Genomic DNA, 16,933 nt, shown 5'->3' with positions numbered 1-16,933 from the left:
AGCTGTGGGTTTTCATTGATGGCCTTTATTATGTTGAGGTATGTTCTCTCTAAACCTACTTCACTGAGAGTTTTTATCATGAATAGATGTTGAATCTTGTCAAATGCTTTTTCTGCATCTACTGAGATGATCATACAGTTTTTATCCTTTCTCTTGTTAATGTGATGTATCATGTTGATTGGTTTGTGAATATTGAACCACCGTGCATCTCTGGAATAAATCCTATTTGGTCATGATTTTTTAATGTATTGTTGGATTCAGTTTGCTTAGATTTTGTTGAGGATTTTTGCATCTATGCTCATCAGAGATATTGGCCTTTAGTACTCTTTTTTTGTAGTGTCTTTGTCTGGTTTTAGTATTAGGGTAAATGCTGGTATTGTAGAATAAATTTGGGAGCTTTCCTTTCTCTTCTATTTTTTGGAACAGTTTGATTGAATAGGTATAAGCTCTTCTTTAAATGTTTGGTAAAATAAACCTGTGAAGCCATCTGGTCCTGGACTTTTGTTTTTCAGGAGTTTTTTTTGTTTTGTTTTGTTTTGTTTTGTTTTTTAATTACTGATTTAATTTCATTGCTAGTAATCCATCTGTTCAAATTTTCTATTTCTACTTGATTATGTTTTGGGAGTTTATGTGTTTCTAGGAATTTATCCATTTTTTTTAGATTATCCAATTTGTTGGCATATAATTTTTCATAATATCCTTTTATAAATCCTTTGTGTTTCTCTAGTGTCAGCTTTTATTTTTTCTTCTTCTCCTTCATTTCTGATATTATTAATTTGAGTTCTCTCTCTTCTTTTTTGATGAGTCTGGCTAAAGGTTTATCAATTTCGTCGATCTTTTTGAAGAACCATCTCCTGGTTTCATCAATGTGTTCTATTGTTTTTATAGTTTCTATGTCATTTATTTCTTTTCTAATCTTTATTATTTCCTTCCTTCTACTGGCTTTGGCCTTTGTTCTTCTTCTAGCTCCTTTAAGTGTAAGGTTAGGTTGTTTATTCAAGATATTTCTTGCTTCTTGAGGTACACCTATATTGCTATAATTTTCCCTCTTAAGACAGCTTTGCTGCATCCTAATGATTTTGGACAGTTGGGTTTTTATTTTCATTTGTCTCTTTAATTTCTTAGTTGACCCATCCATGATTTATTAGCCTGTTACTTAGCCTCCATGTAGTTGTGTTCTTTCCAGATTTTTTTGGTGATTTATTGTGCTCAACTATTGTGCTTAGAAAAGATGAATGATATTTCAATCTTTTTAAATTTATTGAGACTTGTTTTGTGGCCTAATGTGTGATCTATTCTGGAGAATGTTCTTTGTGCACTTGAAAACAGTGTGTATTCCACTGTTTTTGGATGGAATATTCCAAATATATGTTAGGTTCATCTGGTCCAATGTATCATTCAAAGCCTCTGTCTCCTTGTTCATTTTCTGTCTGGATGATCTATCCATTGATGTAAGTGGAGTGTTAAAGTCCCATATTATTATTATATTTCTGTATATTTCTACACAGTTTCTTCCTTTGTGTCTGTTAATAGTTGCTTTATGTATTAGGTGCTCCTCTGTTAGGTGCATAGATATTTACAATCATTCTATCTTCTTGTTGGATTTTTCCCTTTGTGATTATGTAGTGCCCTTCTTTGTCTCTTGTCATAGTCTTTGTCTTAAAGTCTGTTTTGCGCAATGTAAGTATTGCTATTTTGGTGTCTTAACAGGAGAGGTATGCTCTAGCAGCTGGCTCTAAGAGGAACCTCCTGTTGTTTTTCATTGGTTATCATTATTATTTTTAATAAATCAAAAATGGGGAAAGTCGGGGCAATTAATTAATGACAGAGCTGTATTAAACATCCTCTAACTGACTTGGTGGTCGTGGGAGTGGAACAGAGAACCTTCGGAGGGGGTGGAAATTCCTATCTGGCAGTCTGAGTGGTGGTTCCAATGTGCTTACATGTGTAAAACTTTAATGAGCTGCTGAGCTTCAGAGTTGTGCATTTTATACACCTCACTATACCTACTTTACACTTGTGTTTTAACAAATGCCAAAAGAAAAAGCTTTCAATAGTAAATCTATTCCCTACTTTGAATAAACTACAAGGTGAAAACAATACAACTTCAACACTCTAAGTTTCTTAACAAGTCATAAAAGGATTCTCAGTTTATTCATTCATATCTATTTAGCAAATCTTCATAGGTGCCCACCACCCACATTGCCAGATACCACCGGTTCTGGGGGTGGACTCGCTCACACTCAGGCTCTGTTCTCAGGACCTTCATGGAAACCCTCTGTGACTGAACAGTGGGGGAAGCTGAGAGCTCAGAATGGGAGGGGTGGTCGCAAACTTGCTGCAAAGGGCTGCCTGAGCCAGGCTTGGAGGGCGAGGGTGTGGCCAGGCAAGTGTGAGGGCAGCCCAGAGGGAGACAGGCAGCCTGCGAGGTGGGCAGGGCCGGATCACAGGGCCGCCTGAGTCTGGCCTGACGCTGCAGATGGGCAAGGAGCCATTTGCAGGTGCCAGGTCAGATTTGGGTTTCTTTTAAGGAGGAGAGCATCTGAGTCAGATTAAAGCCTTCCATGGCCCACTCTGGTTTCAGCTGACTAGGGTCAGAAGGGGAGGCGAGGCTGGCGGCAGGGAGACCAGGTGACTGGGTAACTGTTTAATTGCGGAGCAGAGGGGTGTTCCGACTTGGAGTGCGGTGTTTGCCCCTGTCGTTTGCCACCAGGATTCTCACAGACCTGTACAGTAGGGGGCGCTGTGGCCCGGGCCGGCTGGCAGAAGACTGGTGTTAAACCTACACATTCCCTACCTTCCAAAAGAAATGACTGACAGTGAGTTAGAGGCTCTGTTTTGTGCATTTATCGTGATGAGTGTTTGGTTTTTAAATTCAATTTTTACTTACAATGAAGATCACAAAATTATTAAAAGTATTTTTTAAAATATTTTTTACTATTAAGAATTTACTTGTAACTTTTAAAAACTATTCATCTCTTTGGTTGAAGAATATGGTATGGAAAATTCACAAATTAAAGAGCTAGACTGAGGTTATCGTTTAAAGCAGATTGTTTGGGTGTCCCAAAAAAGATGGGAGATTATTGGCCTTTTGCAAGTGTTAGGACAGGAATGGGTGTGGCCCAGGAGACATTGAACAGAATTACAGCATATTATAAAATCTAAGTACCCAAATTAAGACCCAGTCCAAGTCTTGTGCGTTCCTAAGCTAACTTTTACCAGCCTAGATCATCTTGTTGGTTGTACCAGGCCACTTGAAAGAAGCCAAGGATGCAGGGGGTCCCACAAACAGTGGCAGAAGCTTTGCAGCCTTGGAGATTCCCCACATTTGAGAGCTGCCCCTGAGGGGGAGCTTTGAGGTGGGCCTTGGGGGCCACGCCCAAGAAGCCTAAGCTCTCTGGAACTCACCCAGCTCTTGCTCCAGGGCTGAGCTCCAAAGCGGCTTCTCCTGGCTGCAAGCAGAGTCTAGGTCTCCCCAGACTGCCTGGCAGGAAACGCGCTCCAAGATGGGGCAGCCAGCAGGGCACCAGGCCAGGGTGGGAGTAGAGTCCCCTCCTTGTAATGTGTATCTCTCCTGCAGAGAAAAGGAGATTCTTTGCGAGGGCTAGGCCCAGCGTGTAAGCGAGAAGCGAAGAGAACAGAAAAGAAGGAGAGGAGAAGAGAAAACCAGCAGCAGGAGGAATTTGGCAGTGCGGGGCGGTCCGTGGGGCGCAGGAGGCTAGCAGTCCTTAAGGCTGCCGCTCATTTCCTTTCCTCAGTCATCTCCACCCACCGACGGCCTTCTCTGGGGCAGTGACACTGCACGAGCCACTTCCTGCCCTGTCTTATCGCCTCATCCGGGCCCTGTGAGCGGCAGGAAGGTGGGGTGCAGGGAGGCTGTGCCATCCAGGGCTTAGCCCTTGTGGATCCCCCAGCCCGTGGCTGCTCAGGACAGGCTGCCCCGGGCTCTGCAGTGCAGTCAGCTGGGTCCCAGAGGCCGTGAGGCCTGCATCTCCGCTGCCTTTCCCCCAGCCCCACGAAGCTGTGCTCAGCCTGAGCCCAAGCCGTGGGCGTGCGCACACGCACACACACACACACACCCACACAGTCTCGGGCTGTGACCCTAAGTCCACCCAGGCACCGCAGCGTTCCTCTCACTGTATGGGTGGCCTTTGTACTTGTAGGTTTACAGAAGCGGCTTGAGAGGTGGCTGCAAGGACCTTAGACACAGTTTCCTCAAATCTGCCTTTGATCTTATCATCTCACTTGGAAGCTTCCCACAGCTCCGTCTGGCCTACAGGCTGAAGTCCTCACACTCTCATTTTGTGCAGAGGTAGGCCTTCACCTGGCCAGCTCTCACGTGTCCTTGGAGCAGCTCAGATGTTGCCAGAATGGGTTTGCTGTCTGTGCCTTGGGCCTGCCTGGATCTAAGCACTTCTCACTCTATCGTGAGTCATCACTGTCTTGTCTGCCGAGATCCTCGGAAAAACTTGCTCTCCAGAAGTGCCGACCTTCTTAGACCTCCTGCGGCAAGGGAGAACCCCAACTCGGCAGACTCTCCATAGCATCTCAAAATGAGAAAATCAGGGAAGGGTACTCGGAGGGCTTGGGGGGCCAAGCTGGGTGATTTTAAGGTGGGTCTCTCAAGGCAGGAAACTGGCTACGACATTACTAGCTTTGGATTGGTGGGCCCCGCAAGGTAAGGGTCCTGCTGTGAGTCTGGGTGAGCAAGCTGATAGTCTTGGTGAGAAGTCGTTTCGTTGGTTCACAGTCCGACCTCACAGGAGCAGGTGTGTCCTGCCAGGCCACTAGATTGTTTTCACTTGGTCTCAGTATTGCCTCACAGAGCTCCAGGAAAGTGTGCCTGGGCTCAGAATTGTTTAACACGGGCAGGGAATTCGGTTGGTGTCGGGTCTTACTGCCGGTTCTGTTCAACGGCCCTCCGGGAGAGCAGGACCGAGACACGATCTCTGTGCGAACCCTAATTAATGCCTATCAGCAGAGCACCTGGGTGTCGTCAGCACCCAGCAGGTGCTTGCTGAATCTGTGAGGGCTTGCATGTGGCCCTCTCGGGGGCCCTAGGACCGTCTAGGGCCCTGCCCCGCTCTGGGGGGAAGCAGCCACAAGGGCACGTGTCTGACGGGGCGCACTGCTCAGCGCTGCTGCCAGCTGAGGGTTTATGAGAATGCTGGGGCCTCGGGCCCCTACCCCAGATGCAATATTAGCAAGCAGCCCGGTGGCTGGGGAGCACGTTAAGATCTGAGAAGCACTCGAAGTGTCTGGCCTGCTCGTGGGGGCCGCACGAGTTCTGTTCCACAAACGTTCACGGAGCACTTCCTCCAGGACGCCCGGCAAGCACAGAGTGCAGATACCGCACGGAGGTCTGCTCCGTTTCCTGCTCCGGAGGGGGACAGGCACATAAACACGCATCGCAAGGATGGTGAGGGTGTCGCAAAGGAACTTTTTTTTCTTAGTACAGGGGAAATACTCCTGTGCTTGAATCCAGATATAGCGAGGCACGAGTCTGTGTGTGTGTGTTCCAAGAGCCTCGTCCTCCCCGTTCAGCTCTAAGCATCAGAGTGACTTGCCCCTCAACAGAAGTCATAACGACAACACTTTTGCTGCCCTTCTCTGTGGACAGATCCTGACAGCGAGCGGCGACGGGACGTGTGCCCTGTGGGATGTGGAGAGCGGGCAGCTGCTGCAGAGCTTCCACGGCCATGGGGCTGATGTGCTCTGCCTGGACCTGGCCCCCTCGGAGACGGGCAACACCTTCGTGTCTGGGGTAAAGACTCAAGCAAAATCCCTAGGGGTCCTTCGTCTCCGTGGGAGGATTATGTTGGCAATTCTTGTCATTTCAGGGAGTAGATCGGGTATTGCTCGAGAAGGAATTGTCCTCAGCTCACTGTCCCACCCCCGGCTCCCATAACAGTGGTAGTGCGCGGTGGGCCGAAAGGGTCTCCTGTTCTGCTGCTGACATTCAGGCTACAGGGGTGTCTGGAATGTTCTCCTCATGTGAATGCTGTGACCTGAGGTGCATATCTGCCACATTTGAAAATGTTATTCCTAAAATAAACGGCAGAGTTAGCGTCTGAGAGCACTGGAGATGAGCCATAAGGGTACCAAGGCCGGTCAGATGGCTGCTGAGGTGAGGCAGCGTGGTGTGATCAGGGCTTGGGGCTTATGAGACACTCTCCTGGCCCACCCCTGCCTGTCACCATCACCCTCCCACCCCAGGGCACAGGGAACAGAGCATTTGAAGGCTCAGGGTCAGGCACACAAGGCCACGGTGGCACAGAGGAGCTCTCAACTAGGATGCCGGGGTCCCGGCTTTGCTATTTGACTAAATTTCCTCGTCTGTAAATTGGGCACAATGCAAACCAGTACCGCCACTCCCCCAGGATATGACGTGGAATATATTAGGTGGAAGAGTTGACAGTGGGTTATGCAGATGTCAGGGGCAAGTATTTCTGTGGCAGCCAGGAATAAGAATGGGGAACTAAGCAGGGTGACCTGGCTCAGGTCCTGTCTCGCTTTAGTCAGGAGAGAGGTGGGAGAGGACACGCTAGACGCACCATCGCATGGCATCTGCAGCTGGAGGACGTAAGGGGCCTTTGCTCCGAGCTGCCTGCGTCTTGGTGCTGGGCATCAGGCGAGGGCTGTGTGGCCTGTAATCAGCAGGAACCCCATTTTCTTCTTGGGTGTTTGGCCCCGTCTGTGTATGTTTCATTTCTGTGCCTTTGAATAACTGTATTTGTCCCTCCTCAACTATACTGTCTTTTCAAATTGTTGATATCATTGTAGATTATATTATCTCTTTCAGAGCACTAAACTCCATTTGATTTAGTGTCCTCAAAAGATTTGAAGACTCTCCCGATTGCTTTGTCCACATTGTCATGAAAGATAATCCGAGTGCTGAACCCCCACAGTTCTGAGATATTAGTTATGGTATTCACCCCACTCTTTTCCCTGAAGTTAAAACCAGCAACTTGAACACCAATTTTAAGCCATTATGTCTTCTATTTGACTATTGAGAGTCCACATTATACTACCCAAGCTTGATAATAGCATTGCTCTGCAGGAATGTGTCAAATGCTCCTAGAACCAGGATAGCATAATGTGAAAACCTCATGTTTATGACTCTGGGTCACGTTGACAACCCAGAGAGAGGGTTTATGGGTAGTGAGGCGGAAGCCCGGGATGGTGACTTGCTAGAGACCCGCAGCTAAGTGCTGGCGAGGTCATGACTCCCAGCCGGCGTGCGGCAGAGGTGCGGATGGCCCAGCGGCACCCGGTGCTCTCCCTTCGCTCACGCTGTCCTGGACGCCTGAGACAAAGCGGGGTGGGCTCACCGTGCACCCACTGTGTGCCTGCCCTTCCCTCCTGGGCTTAGGGAGGCAGAGATGAAGAGGAGGGAGGAAGGGAAGGACAGAAAAGAGAGAAATGCCCAGGGGGAAAGCGAGGAGGCTCTGGAGGGTTTGCACCCACACTTGGAAAGGTGCAAAAGAAGAAGACATGCTGAAGGGGAAAGCTGGGTGCCTTCCCTTGCTCCCCTACACCCCAAGACATAGTCTCACCTCCTCAGGGCTTATTGGTTGAGGAAAGCAGCCTTAGGTGAGGCTAGTCTCAGAAAAGCATGTTGTCAGCCATTTACCAATGGGAAGTAAACGGCTCTGTTACATAACGAGAACTCATGCCTGACTGTAGACGGGCCTTGCAGTGGCCATAACTCTGGGTAACTTTGCATTTGTAGGGATGTGACAAGAAAGCCATGGTGTGGGACATGCGCTCCGGCCAGTGTGTGCAGGCCTTTGAAACACACGAATCTGACATCAACAGTGTCCGGTCAGTGAGTAGAATGTTCATGTAACTGCTCTGTTCTGCTGGTGATCCCTGGCGTGGGGTAATGTTCAGGCCAGGAACCACCTCCAGGCTCATTTTACTTGGCTGAGAGAGGTCTCCCCGCAAGAAAGGCTGATTTGTGGTGGCACTGAACAGCGCTCCAGATCTCTTGGAGATATTTAATTTAATGGCACTCAGAGTAATTGTTATTATCCTCCCTAAATAGAGTCAGTATTTCTCATTATTTACTCAGCAAATATTTATTGAGACTTATATGCTAGACATTGTTCCAGGAACTTGTGAACAAGATAGACAAGGTCTCTACTTTCTTGCAGGAGATAAGACAAAGCACAAATGAGTAAATGTACAATTTAAGATGGTGATAAGTGCTATGTGCAAAGTAAAACAGGCAGATGGGATGGGATGGGTTATTGCTTAGGATGGTCAGGGAAGGCCTCTCTGAGAAAGCAGTCTTTGAAAGAGCCAGGCTTGCAGAGAGCTGGGTTAAGACAAGATGTGGAGGGACCTAACCAAAGGCCAGTTTGGGGGGTGGCTGACATGGTCTCTGTTTTGCCTTTGAGAGGTCACTCTGGCTATTGTTTGGAGAAGAGATTGTAGGGAAGCAAGAATGGAAGTGTGATGGCCGATTAGAAAGTTGTGTGAGTTCAAGAAAGAGGTGACGGTGGCTGGAACTAAGGAAGACACTGTAGGGACAGAAATGTCCAGAATTGTGCTGATTCTGAGATTTTACCCTAGCTACACGATATCAAGTTAGGCTGCCACAGTGTCATGGATGCTGGTAGAAGAGACGAGACTCCTGGGTTCGAGATGAAGGACAGTTTATTACTTCTAGCAATGGCAGTAACCAGGGTATCAGCATTTTTGTGCTGGTTACCTGAGCCCCAGTCCCACAGGGTGAAATGGACAGGGCCCAAGACACCTGCACGGGCCAGGGGTTGCATTACAGGAGAAGAACCCTGAGCTTGGGAACCCAAACCTTTTATAAGGGGCAGTGAGCAGTGATCCATTTACTAAGACAGGGAAAACTGGAGGAAGTACGGGTAGGAGGCAGTTGTCACACATGGATTCCGGAGCTCTGTTTTGGGATAGTTACATTTGAGATGCCTATTATACACCCAAGTGGAGATGTCGAGTAGGTAGCAGGATCTATGAACTGGTTCCCGAGAGGCAAGGACTTGACATGTAAATGTGGAATGTGGCACTGTCAGGACTCTTCCTTCTAAGAGTCCTCATCATACTTAATGGAAAAGACACTAGACTTGTTCCCCTTAAAAGGAAGAACAAGATAACAATGCTTATTTACGTTAGCAATAGAAATGTTATTAAGAATTTCTAGGTCCTTGCCCTCAATTGTAGGGTAGAGAAAAAGGGAAAAGACTATTCCTTTTGGCAAATGTGCAGTAATTACCTAGAAAATCAAAGGAAATTAATACAGATAGTTAGTGAAGTTGGTAAGATGCAGGATAGACTATAAAGCCACAAAGATAAATTAAACCCCTATATATCTTTAAAATGCACATTCTCTCACCTGTGCTGCTCTCCCTATCCTGACCCCTCTTCCTCTAACATCCATTAGGTCTCAGTGTAGACTCCCCTCTCCCCAGGAAGCCTGATTACCGAGAAGAGAATGAACGTAACAGTAATAAGCATCATTTATTAAATGCTTTTCACTTGGCACGATGCCAGGTTCTTTGCCTATATTATCTTATTCAGTCTTTGCAACAGGGAAAGTACATTATCATCCTCACTTTTCAAATGAGGAAACTGAGGCTGGGCAAGGTAAAGTCCCTTGCCAGAGGTATCCCAGGGAGGCAATGGTCAGTGCGGAGATCTGCACGAGGTTTTGTGTATGCCATTCCACTGTCTGCGGATAATCACTTTCTTATCCTGGAGCTGAGCCAAGTCCCAGGAATGAGGTGTGTGATCAATGGAAGCCAAGGTTATAGGCGGCCTGCTCTGTGTTCAGTGCCTGGTGCGAATACATACATTATCTCAGTTACTCCTCACCAACACTCTGCAAGGCCATTGTTACTGTCCCCTACTTACAGGGAAAAAAACTAGAGGCCAGTGGGCCAGCCAGATCAGCCTCCCGTTCTGGCCTCTATAAAGAGTGGTCCTTATGTCCCCAGCAGTGGAGATTCTGATTCCAATTCCACGGGCCCAGCATGGGACAGCTTTCCCAGGTGATTTCCAGATGATTCTGATGGGCATCCAGGATTGAGAATCACCACTCTGAATAAATGCTTTCTATCCAAACTTTCTCTCTGCAGGTACTACCCGAGTGGAGATGCCTTTGCTTCAGGATCAGATGATGCTACGGTATGCTTCTAAGTTATGAGAGCTTTTCCTATTTGAAAGAGAGATACAGTGATTTAATTTTATTTTTCAAAATTAATGTTTTTCTGATTACCGTAGTAAAGTGAATTCATTGAGGAAGCCTTGGGAAGAGGGTTAAAATATCTTATTCTCCCAACCCAAGTAAAGTCACAGTTGGGTGAATTCCTTTCTGTCTTTTTTATTTTAAAACAAAATGCTCTATAATTTGCTTTTTTCACTTAGCAATAGATTGTGAACATTTTCCCATGTGGTAGTGGAGCCAATCTACATTATATTTTCTTAGTGATTGAATAGTATTCCATGTTATGGACATGCCATTATGTACTTAACTAGTCAATTTTTGGACATTTAGGATCAAGGTTTTTTTTTTTCCTGTTAAGAAATACTACTATAAGTAAATATTTTTGGTACGTATTATTTCTCCCACGTCTCATCTGCCCTATATGTTCCTTTTCCTATACCTCCCCAGGCAGCCTGGGGAAAGGGGTTGGTTCAGGGTTTGCCAGAGGGAAGATAAATACCGAATTAATAAGATCTTTTTAAAAAATGAAAATGAAAATGTAAAACTTCCATATGCCAAAAAATGTATAACAAAATACAAGGGCATACATCTACGAAAAGTTCTTGCCATCTATATGACAGACCAAATTGAAATCCTTTAGATATGAATGGGGTTGTATCATCAATAAGATAAAAACCCCATTTTTTTTTTAAAGATTTTATTTATTTATTTGAGAGAGAACGAGACAGAGAGAGTATGAGAGGGGGGAGGATCAGAGAGAGAAGCAGACTCCCTGCTGAGCCGGGAGCCCGATGCGGGACTCGATCCCGGGACTCCAGGATCATGACCTGAGCCGAAGGCAGTCACTTAACCAACTGAGCCACCCAGGTGCCCCAAACACCCCAATTTTTAAAAAGAGTTTGATAAAATGTAGACTGTTTACAAAGTAGGAAATCCAAAATGGCAAATAAACACCTAAAAACATTTTCAGACCACCTGTAATCCAATAAATGCAAGCTTAAGTGATCAGAGCTCATTTGGATTAGCAGTGAAATGCTATATTGTGGACGTAATGTGGTTAAAGAGCCTAGAGTTAGGCCCATTGGTTCCACGCTTCTGGAAAACAGTCTTGCCATATGAGCCAAGAGCTTTCGAAACATCCCTCCCCTTTGATCCAGTCATACTATTTTTTGAAACAATTTTATTCTGAGGATTCTGTTCCTTAACTATTCTAAGGAAAACATCAGAGATATGTATAAGGACTTTTATGTAAGAATGGTCGTCAAAATTTCATTTATAAAGGAGAAAAATTAGACACAATCAAAAGTCTTAACAGGGTATGGCTAAACAGATTTAATATATCCACATAAGGAATATTCAACAACCATGTTAGTCATGTGTTTTTGATGATTATTTAATGATATGAGAAAAATGCTCATAACCTGATGTTAACAGAAGTCATCATGAAATATCCACTCCATTTAAAGACACACATAAAATGGAAATAAGACTGAAGGAAGTAGCCTAGGTGTTAGTAAATACCTCTAGGATTTGGGGTGATTTTTGTTTCCTTCTTTAGGAGTTTTTCTGTATTTTCTGCAATGAATATGTATCCTTTATCAGAAAAAAAGAGGGGTTTCATTTTTGTTTTTGTACCCCCCCCCCAAATCTTCTGTATTTGCTGTTTCTTTGAATCTCCACTGATCCCTGCAGATTAATAGGAATCGGGATTAAGGTAGAAAATACTAGGGGAGAAAACTAGAGGTATTTCCCTCATCCCCCAAACTACACAAACCACCAGCACCTGCTGATAGCCCTGTGGTCCTCTCTTCCCCACCCCGGAGCCAGAAATAAGTGCTGCTTTGTCACGTTTGTCACGTTTGTCACCCCAGTGTCGCCTCTACGACCTCCGGGCAGACAGGGAGGTCTCCATCTATTCCAAAGAGAGTATCATATTTGGAGCATCCAGTGTGGACTTCTCCCTCAGTGGTAAGATTTTCTTTCAGAAACTTTCCGGGGACTGTAAGTCGGGAGCTAAAGGCAACCCCGCCCTCGATCAAGCTTTCCCTCAGCTGAACTTCCCATGAGCCAGTGGGTTAAGCAGTCTTCATTTGCCCCGGTTTTCCTCCACGATGCCCCACCCCACTTCACCCCACCCGAAGCAGCCTCCCCACCCACTTCCTTTTACGGGAAATGAAGGCTGTGCCGCTCTTCTTCAAGACAGTGATGCATGCGGCTTCCCACCTGCAGTGCCCTTCATCAGGCATTTCCTCCTCAGTCTTCCAGTCTCCCCTTCATCCCTGAAAAGGGACACCCTTATTCCATGTGCTACCATGTGTCCATTCACGTGTCTGCCTGCCTGCCCACCAGCACCCTCCACGAGGGGCAGCGACTGCTCTCTGAACCCCCAGGGCAAAGCACAGTGCCTGGCACATAGTGGCACTAAATCACTGTGGAATGAATGAATGAATGAATGAATGAGCAAGCGACTGCATGACTGTGTGAGCGAGTCATGAAAAGAAAAACAGAAAGGGTGGAACTGGTTCAGTAACCATCATATCCTCCTGCTTTGAGGGCGCCTGCTCTTTGCTGGATACAACGATTATACCATCAATGTCTGGGATGTTCTGAAGGGGTCCCGAGTCTCCATCCTGTTTGGACATGAAAACCGCGTTAGTACTCTCCGAGTTTCCCCTGATGGAACTGCTTTTTGCTCAGGATCATGGGATCATACCCTAAGAGTAAGAGAAGTTCTTTTATTTTACTGTGTGTGTGAGAGGAGTGGTTGGCCCTCTTTAAAGCAGAGGCTCGGAATAAGCCTGGGTGATGCTCGCCAGACACAGCTCAATTTCAGCTCTGTCCGTGGCCACAGAAGGAATGCGTTGCCCCGGAGAGGTCGTGAGTCCCCCATCAATGCAGGTGTTCGAGCATAGGTTAAACAGCTGTGTATCAGCATGAAATTGAGGTAATAATGGAGCCAGGTGACCCAAACAGTCCCTTTTGATCCTGAAAGTAGGATTCTTCTGATTCTAGCCTTTGGCAAACCACAGGGTGCCAGGCTCACCTCCCAATAGTGGGGCATTCTTATTCCGTGGTGACACACCTTTGTGAGACCCACAGAGAGGTTTTAGGGAACCCGTGCAGCTCCTGAAATTAAAGGTCACATTTCGTGTGTCCATTTTTCCAGGGAAAGTGTCCTCGTGGCTTTCATCAGATTCTCAAAGAGCTCAATGACCTTGCTGGATGTTGGCTCACCAGAAATACCTCCAAAATAGCCTGTTCATAAAGCAAAGCTAAGTGTATTTCCTACCTCAGTGGGGACAGAGCACAAACTTGACAGTCTTAGTGGCAACTCAGAAGGGGAGAACAAAGATATTTATGAGGTGTGGGGAGGGGGTTCTGGTTTAAGGCCAGATGGAGGGATTTAATTAGGATTAGACAAATTTGTGGCACAATAGTTTTAAGATTGCTGGACACATACTTGGGGAAGGGAGAGGATTTTGAAGACAGTCTTGAAAAGTAACCATCATTTGTGATGCTCTGTGTAGGCCTGAGAAGTGAGTATCTTTTCTAAAGAGAGTAGTTGAGTGGTCTACTCTTAGGATAAATCAAGGATTTTTGGAAGTTCCTGAAACAAACAACAAAGTTATCTGTGAGTTCATCTTCCAGGGCAAGAGTTTCCTAAATCAATAAAATCACATTAATGTACTTGGGGGGGGGGGTGTGGGTACGGATGGTACTCAGCCTAAGCATTACCAGCCCCTAGTAAGAAGGCCACAGATGCCCTGCGGATGACTGAGCAGAGCTAGGGGAAGAGACAGGTCCCAAGAAGCACCTTTGAGTTGCCAGGAGTAAGGTGTTACCACCCAAGACACGTGCGTGCTTCATTTTGGATGGTGTGTGTGTGTGTGCGTGTGTGTAACTGACCTTGCTTTTATCTCTTTAAACTCAAGTTTCACAAGTCATTAACTACTCGGGGACTAACAATTATCTGTTTGTGGCTTTGCAGGTCTGGGCTTAATCATCTCCTCACGATGCACACATGGGCACCTGAGGGTAGAATTTGAAACCGTCGTATGTAAATAGATCTTTCGTCTAGAGGATCTGAGGGTTATTGCAACGTAGCTTAAAGGAGTGACTCCGCGGCTGCAAGTTCACTCAGCATCCCCGATATTACTATTAAAATGACCACCCCTGGAAAGACCCCAGTGTGGGCCTTCAGCACTAGAACACCTTCAAGTACAGTGTTTTGCATTTTGAATACTTTTTAAAAATGTATCCATTTTTAAGATTATTCTAATTATACCATCTCCACACATTCTATTACCAATAGGATTCAGCATTTAATAAATCCCCTAGTACTTCCTTGAATCAAATTTGTTTTCAGAGCACTTTAACATCTGATTCTTCTCAGTGTGCACTGCGTCTTTTGGAACTTTCCTCTAGAAGTGCTGACTTTAACAGCAGGCTGCACGAGGCCGGCCGTGTTGACTGGTCTGTGATAGAAGAGAAGTCTAATTCCAAACGTAATTGGACAAAATCCCTTTTTAAAAAAATGTTTTTATTGTAAAAGTTTCTTTTTCAGGCTCGCATTGTCTTTTTTCAGATCAAACATTTCCCTCTGTGTGAACTGTCATAAATGGAAGAAAGATGTGCATAAAGTAGACAGGATGTTTGATTTATGAATTCTGTGATGTGATGGATCCCTTGGACAGGATATTTCCTGTCATTGGAGGGAAAAGCTGAATGCTCTTTGTGACACAAAGGCTTCTCAGAGCAACCAAAACCTTTCTGTGTGGGAACACAAGATAGTAAACTTACTTAAAAACCTGCTAGTAGTATTAGATGTATTAGAATTAGTAGTATCCACTCAGGATATTAAAAGTATCATAGTAGATCATATCCATATGAAGTATATTCATATTTATTGCATTGAAAATGTAATCACATACACAAATTAGTTGATAGGTCCCAAGTGATAATGTCTTTGCCTCTCTGATATTGAGAAAAAAATAACTCACAAAATACTTGTCTTTGAAATTCAGCATTTCCTTCTGGAAGACACCAAGTGTTTTTGTTGTAAGATCTCCTTTTCCTTGTTTTTAAGGTGTTGAGGCTTATTCTTTGTTTTAGAAAATTCCTTGTTCATTAAGATGGCATGCATTACTTAGAGAAATAGAAGGTCACCTCACACACCAAAAGTCATTCCCGGTTGAGGCCTGCCCTGTGAGTGGTCTCGGGTCCCATGGTGCCCGAGTGCCTTGGACTGTCCCGTCTCCTCTCTGGGCCCTGCTCCAGCCTGACCCCTCTCCTAGTCGTGGTTCTGGCCCCATGGGCCCAGCCCCAGGCCCCGCTGCTCAGAGAGGCCCCCCAGAGCTGCAGCAGGGCACAGCCAGCAGACAGGTCTGGACGTGGCTGGCCTCTTGCAAACATCAGGACATGTGCCAGGCCCACCCTCAGAATGATTGGTATCCTAATGGGCCAGTCAATCCAAAACCAGCCAGGCTAGCTTTTCCATCAATTCTTTTAAAGTAAATATGGTGGTTAGATTCAGTCATTTGCCAAGCAAACATTTTACTGAGGGTTTTACTACACAGCACGCCCTGGGGTAGAGAGAGAAATGGAAAAGGCCCCTGCTGGACTCCAAAGAGCCCAGTGGATTCCAGGCTGGCAGGGGCTCGGGGAAATGGGCACAGCTGCTGAAGGAGTCAGGCCCCTGAGTGCATCTCACGGGATTCCCCAGCTCCACGCCCAGCACGTCCCAGAGTTGCTCCTGGTCTCCTCCTTATGGTATCCCCTTGTCTCTCTCCTACAGACCCTTTAGTGTCTCTGCCCTCTGACCTGGACCTCCCAGAAGTGAAGGAAGACAGGACAAAGGAAAAGCCACCTAGACTGAAGGGAAGCAAATTCAAGGTTAGATCTCTGGAGAGGTAGAGAGCATCTTCAGTATATGTGCAAAAACGGTCCATAACTTTCCAATCAAAAAAAAACCCGGGAAGTATTCCCTAGAACACTCACTTATCCCCATTGGCAGAAAGCCACCCCCCCGGAAGTATTTGATTTCATAGTGGGTGTTGTTTAGTATTTATCGATGAAACACTTGGTTTGGAATATGCTACACCATGTCGGGACTCCAAGGGTAACTCCAGGTAATAAACTGTATTTTGCATATTGAAAATAATGCTGAGTGGAGTTTTGTAATCAGTTTTTCTTAGAGGCCTTGGGGGCAAACCTACCAAACCAACTGTGGTGAAGGGTCCACACGGACGCACCCTCAGGTGTGCATAGTCAGAGAAGAGAAGGGGTAGGCGGGAAGGGGGGGTCAGGTAAGGAGGACTGCCGTGATGGGCATTTATGGGAAATACCTGTGAACCGAAGTCAAGGCAGCTGCTTTGGAGTAGGCAGCCTCGCAGGAGTGGGGCCCAGCTGCCAGCCCTACTCTGGAATGAGCCAGAGGCAAGCACTCCATATCCACTTCCCTTTTCCACCCCTTGACCTCCTCTACACATCCCTAGATTATAAACAGCTTAAAGGCAGCGGAAGGTCATAAAGGTGTTTGTATCCCGTACTCTCATGGCTTCTTGGCCAGCCAGCGAGAGGGTGGCACCACTGATTACCAGGACGCGGCTGTAAGTTAGAGCATGGTGACGAACGACGTGCACCTAGGTTCAGACCCAGCTGTACCACTTACAGCATGCATGATATCTGACTCTCAGCCTCCGTTCCCTCGTGTGTGGAGGGACAGCACTGAAA

The 16,933-nt window shown here is 46.1% G+C and overlaps 1 protein-coding gene across 5 annotated transcripts in view; it reads left to right on the top strand.

Moving 5' to 3' along the window:
• GNB5 (G protein subunit beta 5) overlaps positions 1-16,358 on the top strand; it is a 43,003-nt gene extending 26,645 nt beyond the window's left edge. For all 5 annotated transcript variants that reach the window (XM_032417201.1, XM_032417203.1, XM_032417206.1 and 2 more), the window contains 6 exons: positions 5,621-5,764; positions 7,733-7,824; positions 10,113-10,161; positions 12,073-12,169; positions 12,755-12,921; positions 14,190-16,358. In XM_032417201.1, coding sequence (XP_032273092.1) covers positions 5,621-5,764; positions 7,733-7,824; positions 10,113-10,161; positions 12,073-12,169; positions 12,755-12,921; positions 14,190-14,201 — 561 coding nt within the window. In that variant the 3' untranslated portion in view covers positions 14,202-16,358. The remainder of the gene's footprint in view (positions 1-5,620; positions 5,765-7,732; positions 7,825-10,112; positions 10,162-12,072; positions 12,170-12,754; positions 12,922-14,189) is intronic.
• Positions 16,359-16,933: the final 575 nt, after the last annotated feature.

This window comes from Phoca vitulina, unplaced genomic scaffold (genome assembly GCF_004348235.1).
Source record: "Phoca vitulina isolate PV1807 unplaced genomic scaffold, GSC_HSeal_1.0 scaffold20, whole genome shotgun sequence".
NCBI lineage: Eukaryota > Metazoa > Chordata > Mammalia > Carnivora > Phocidae > Phoca > Phoca vitulina.
This window is presented reverse-complemented; position numbering and strand designations above follow the sequence as displayed.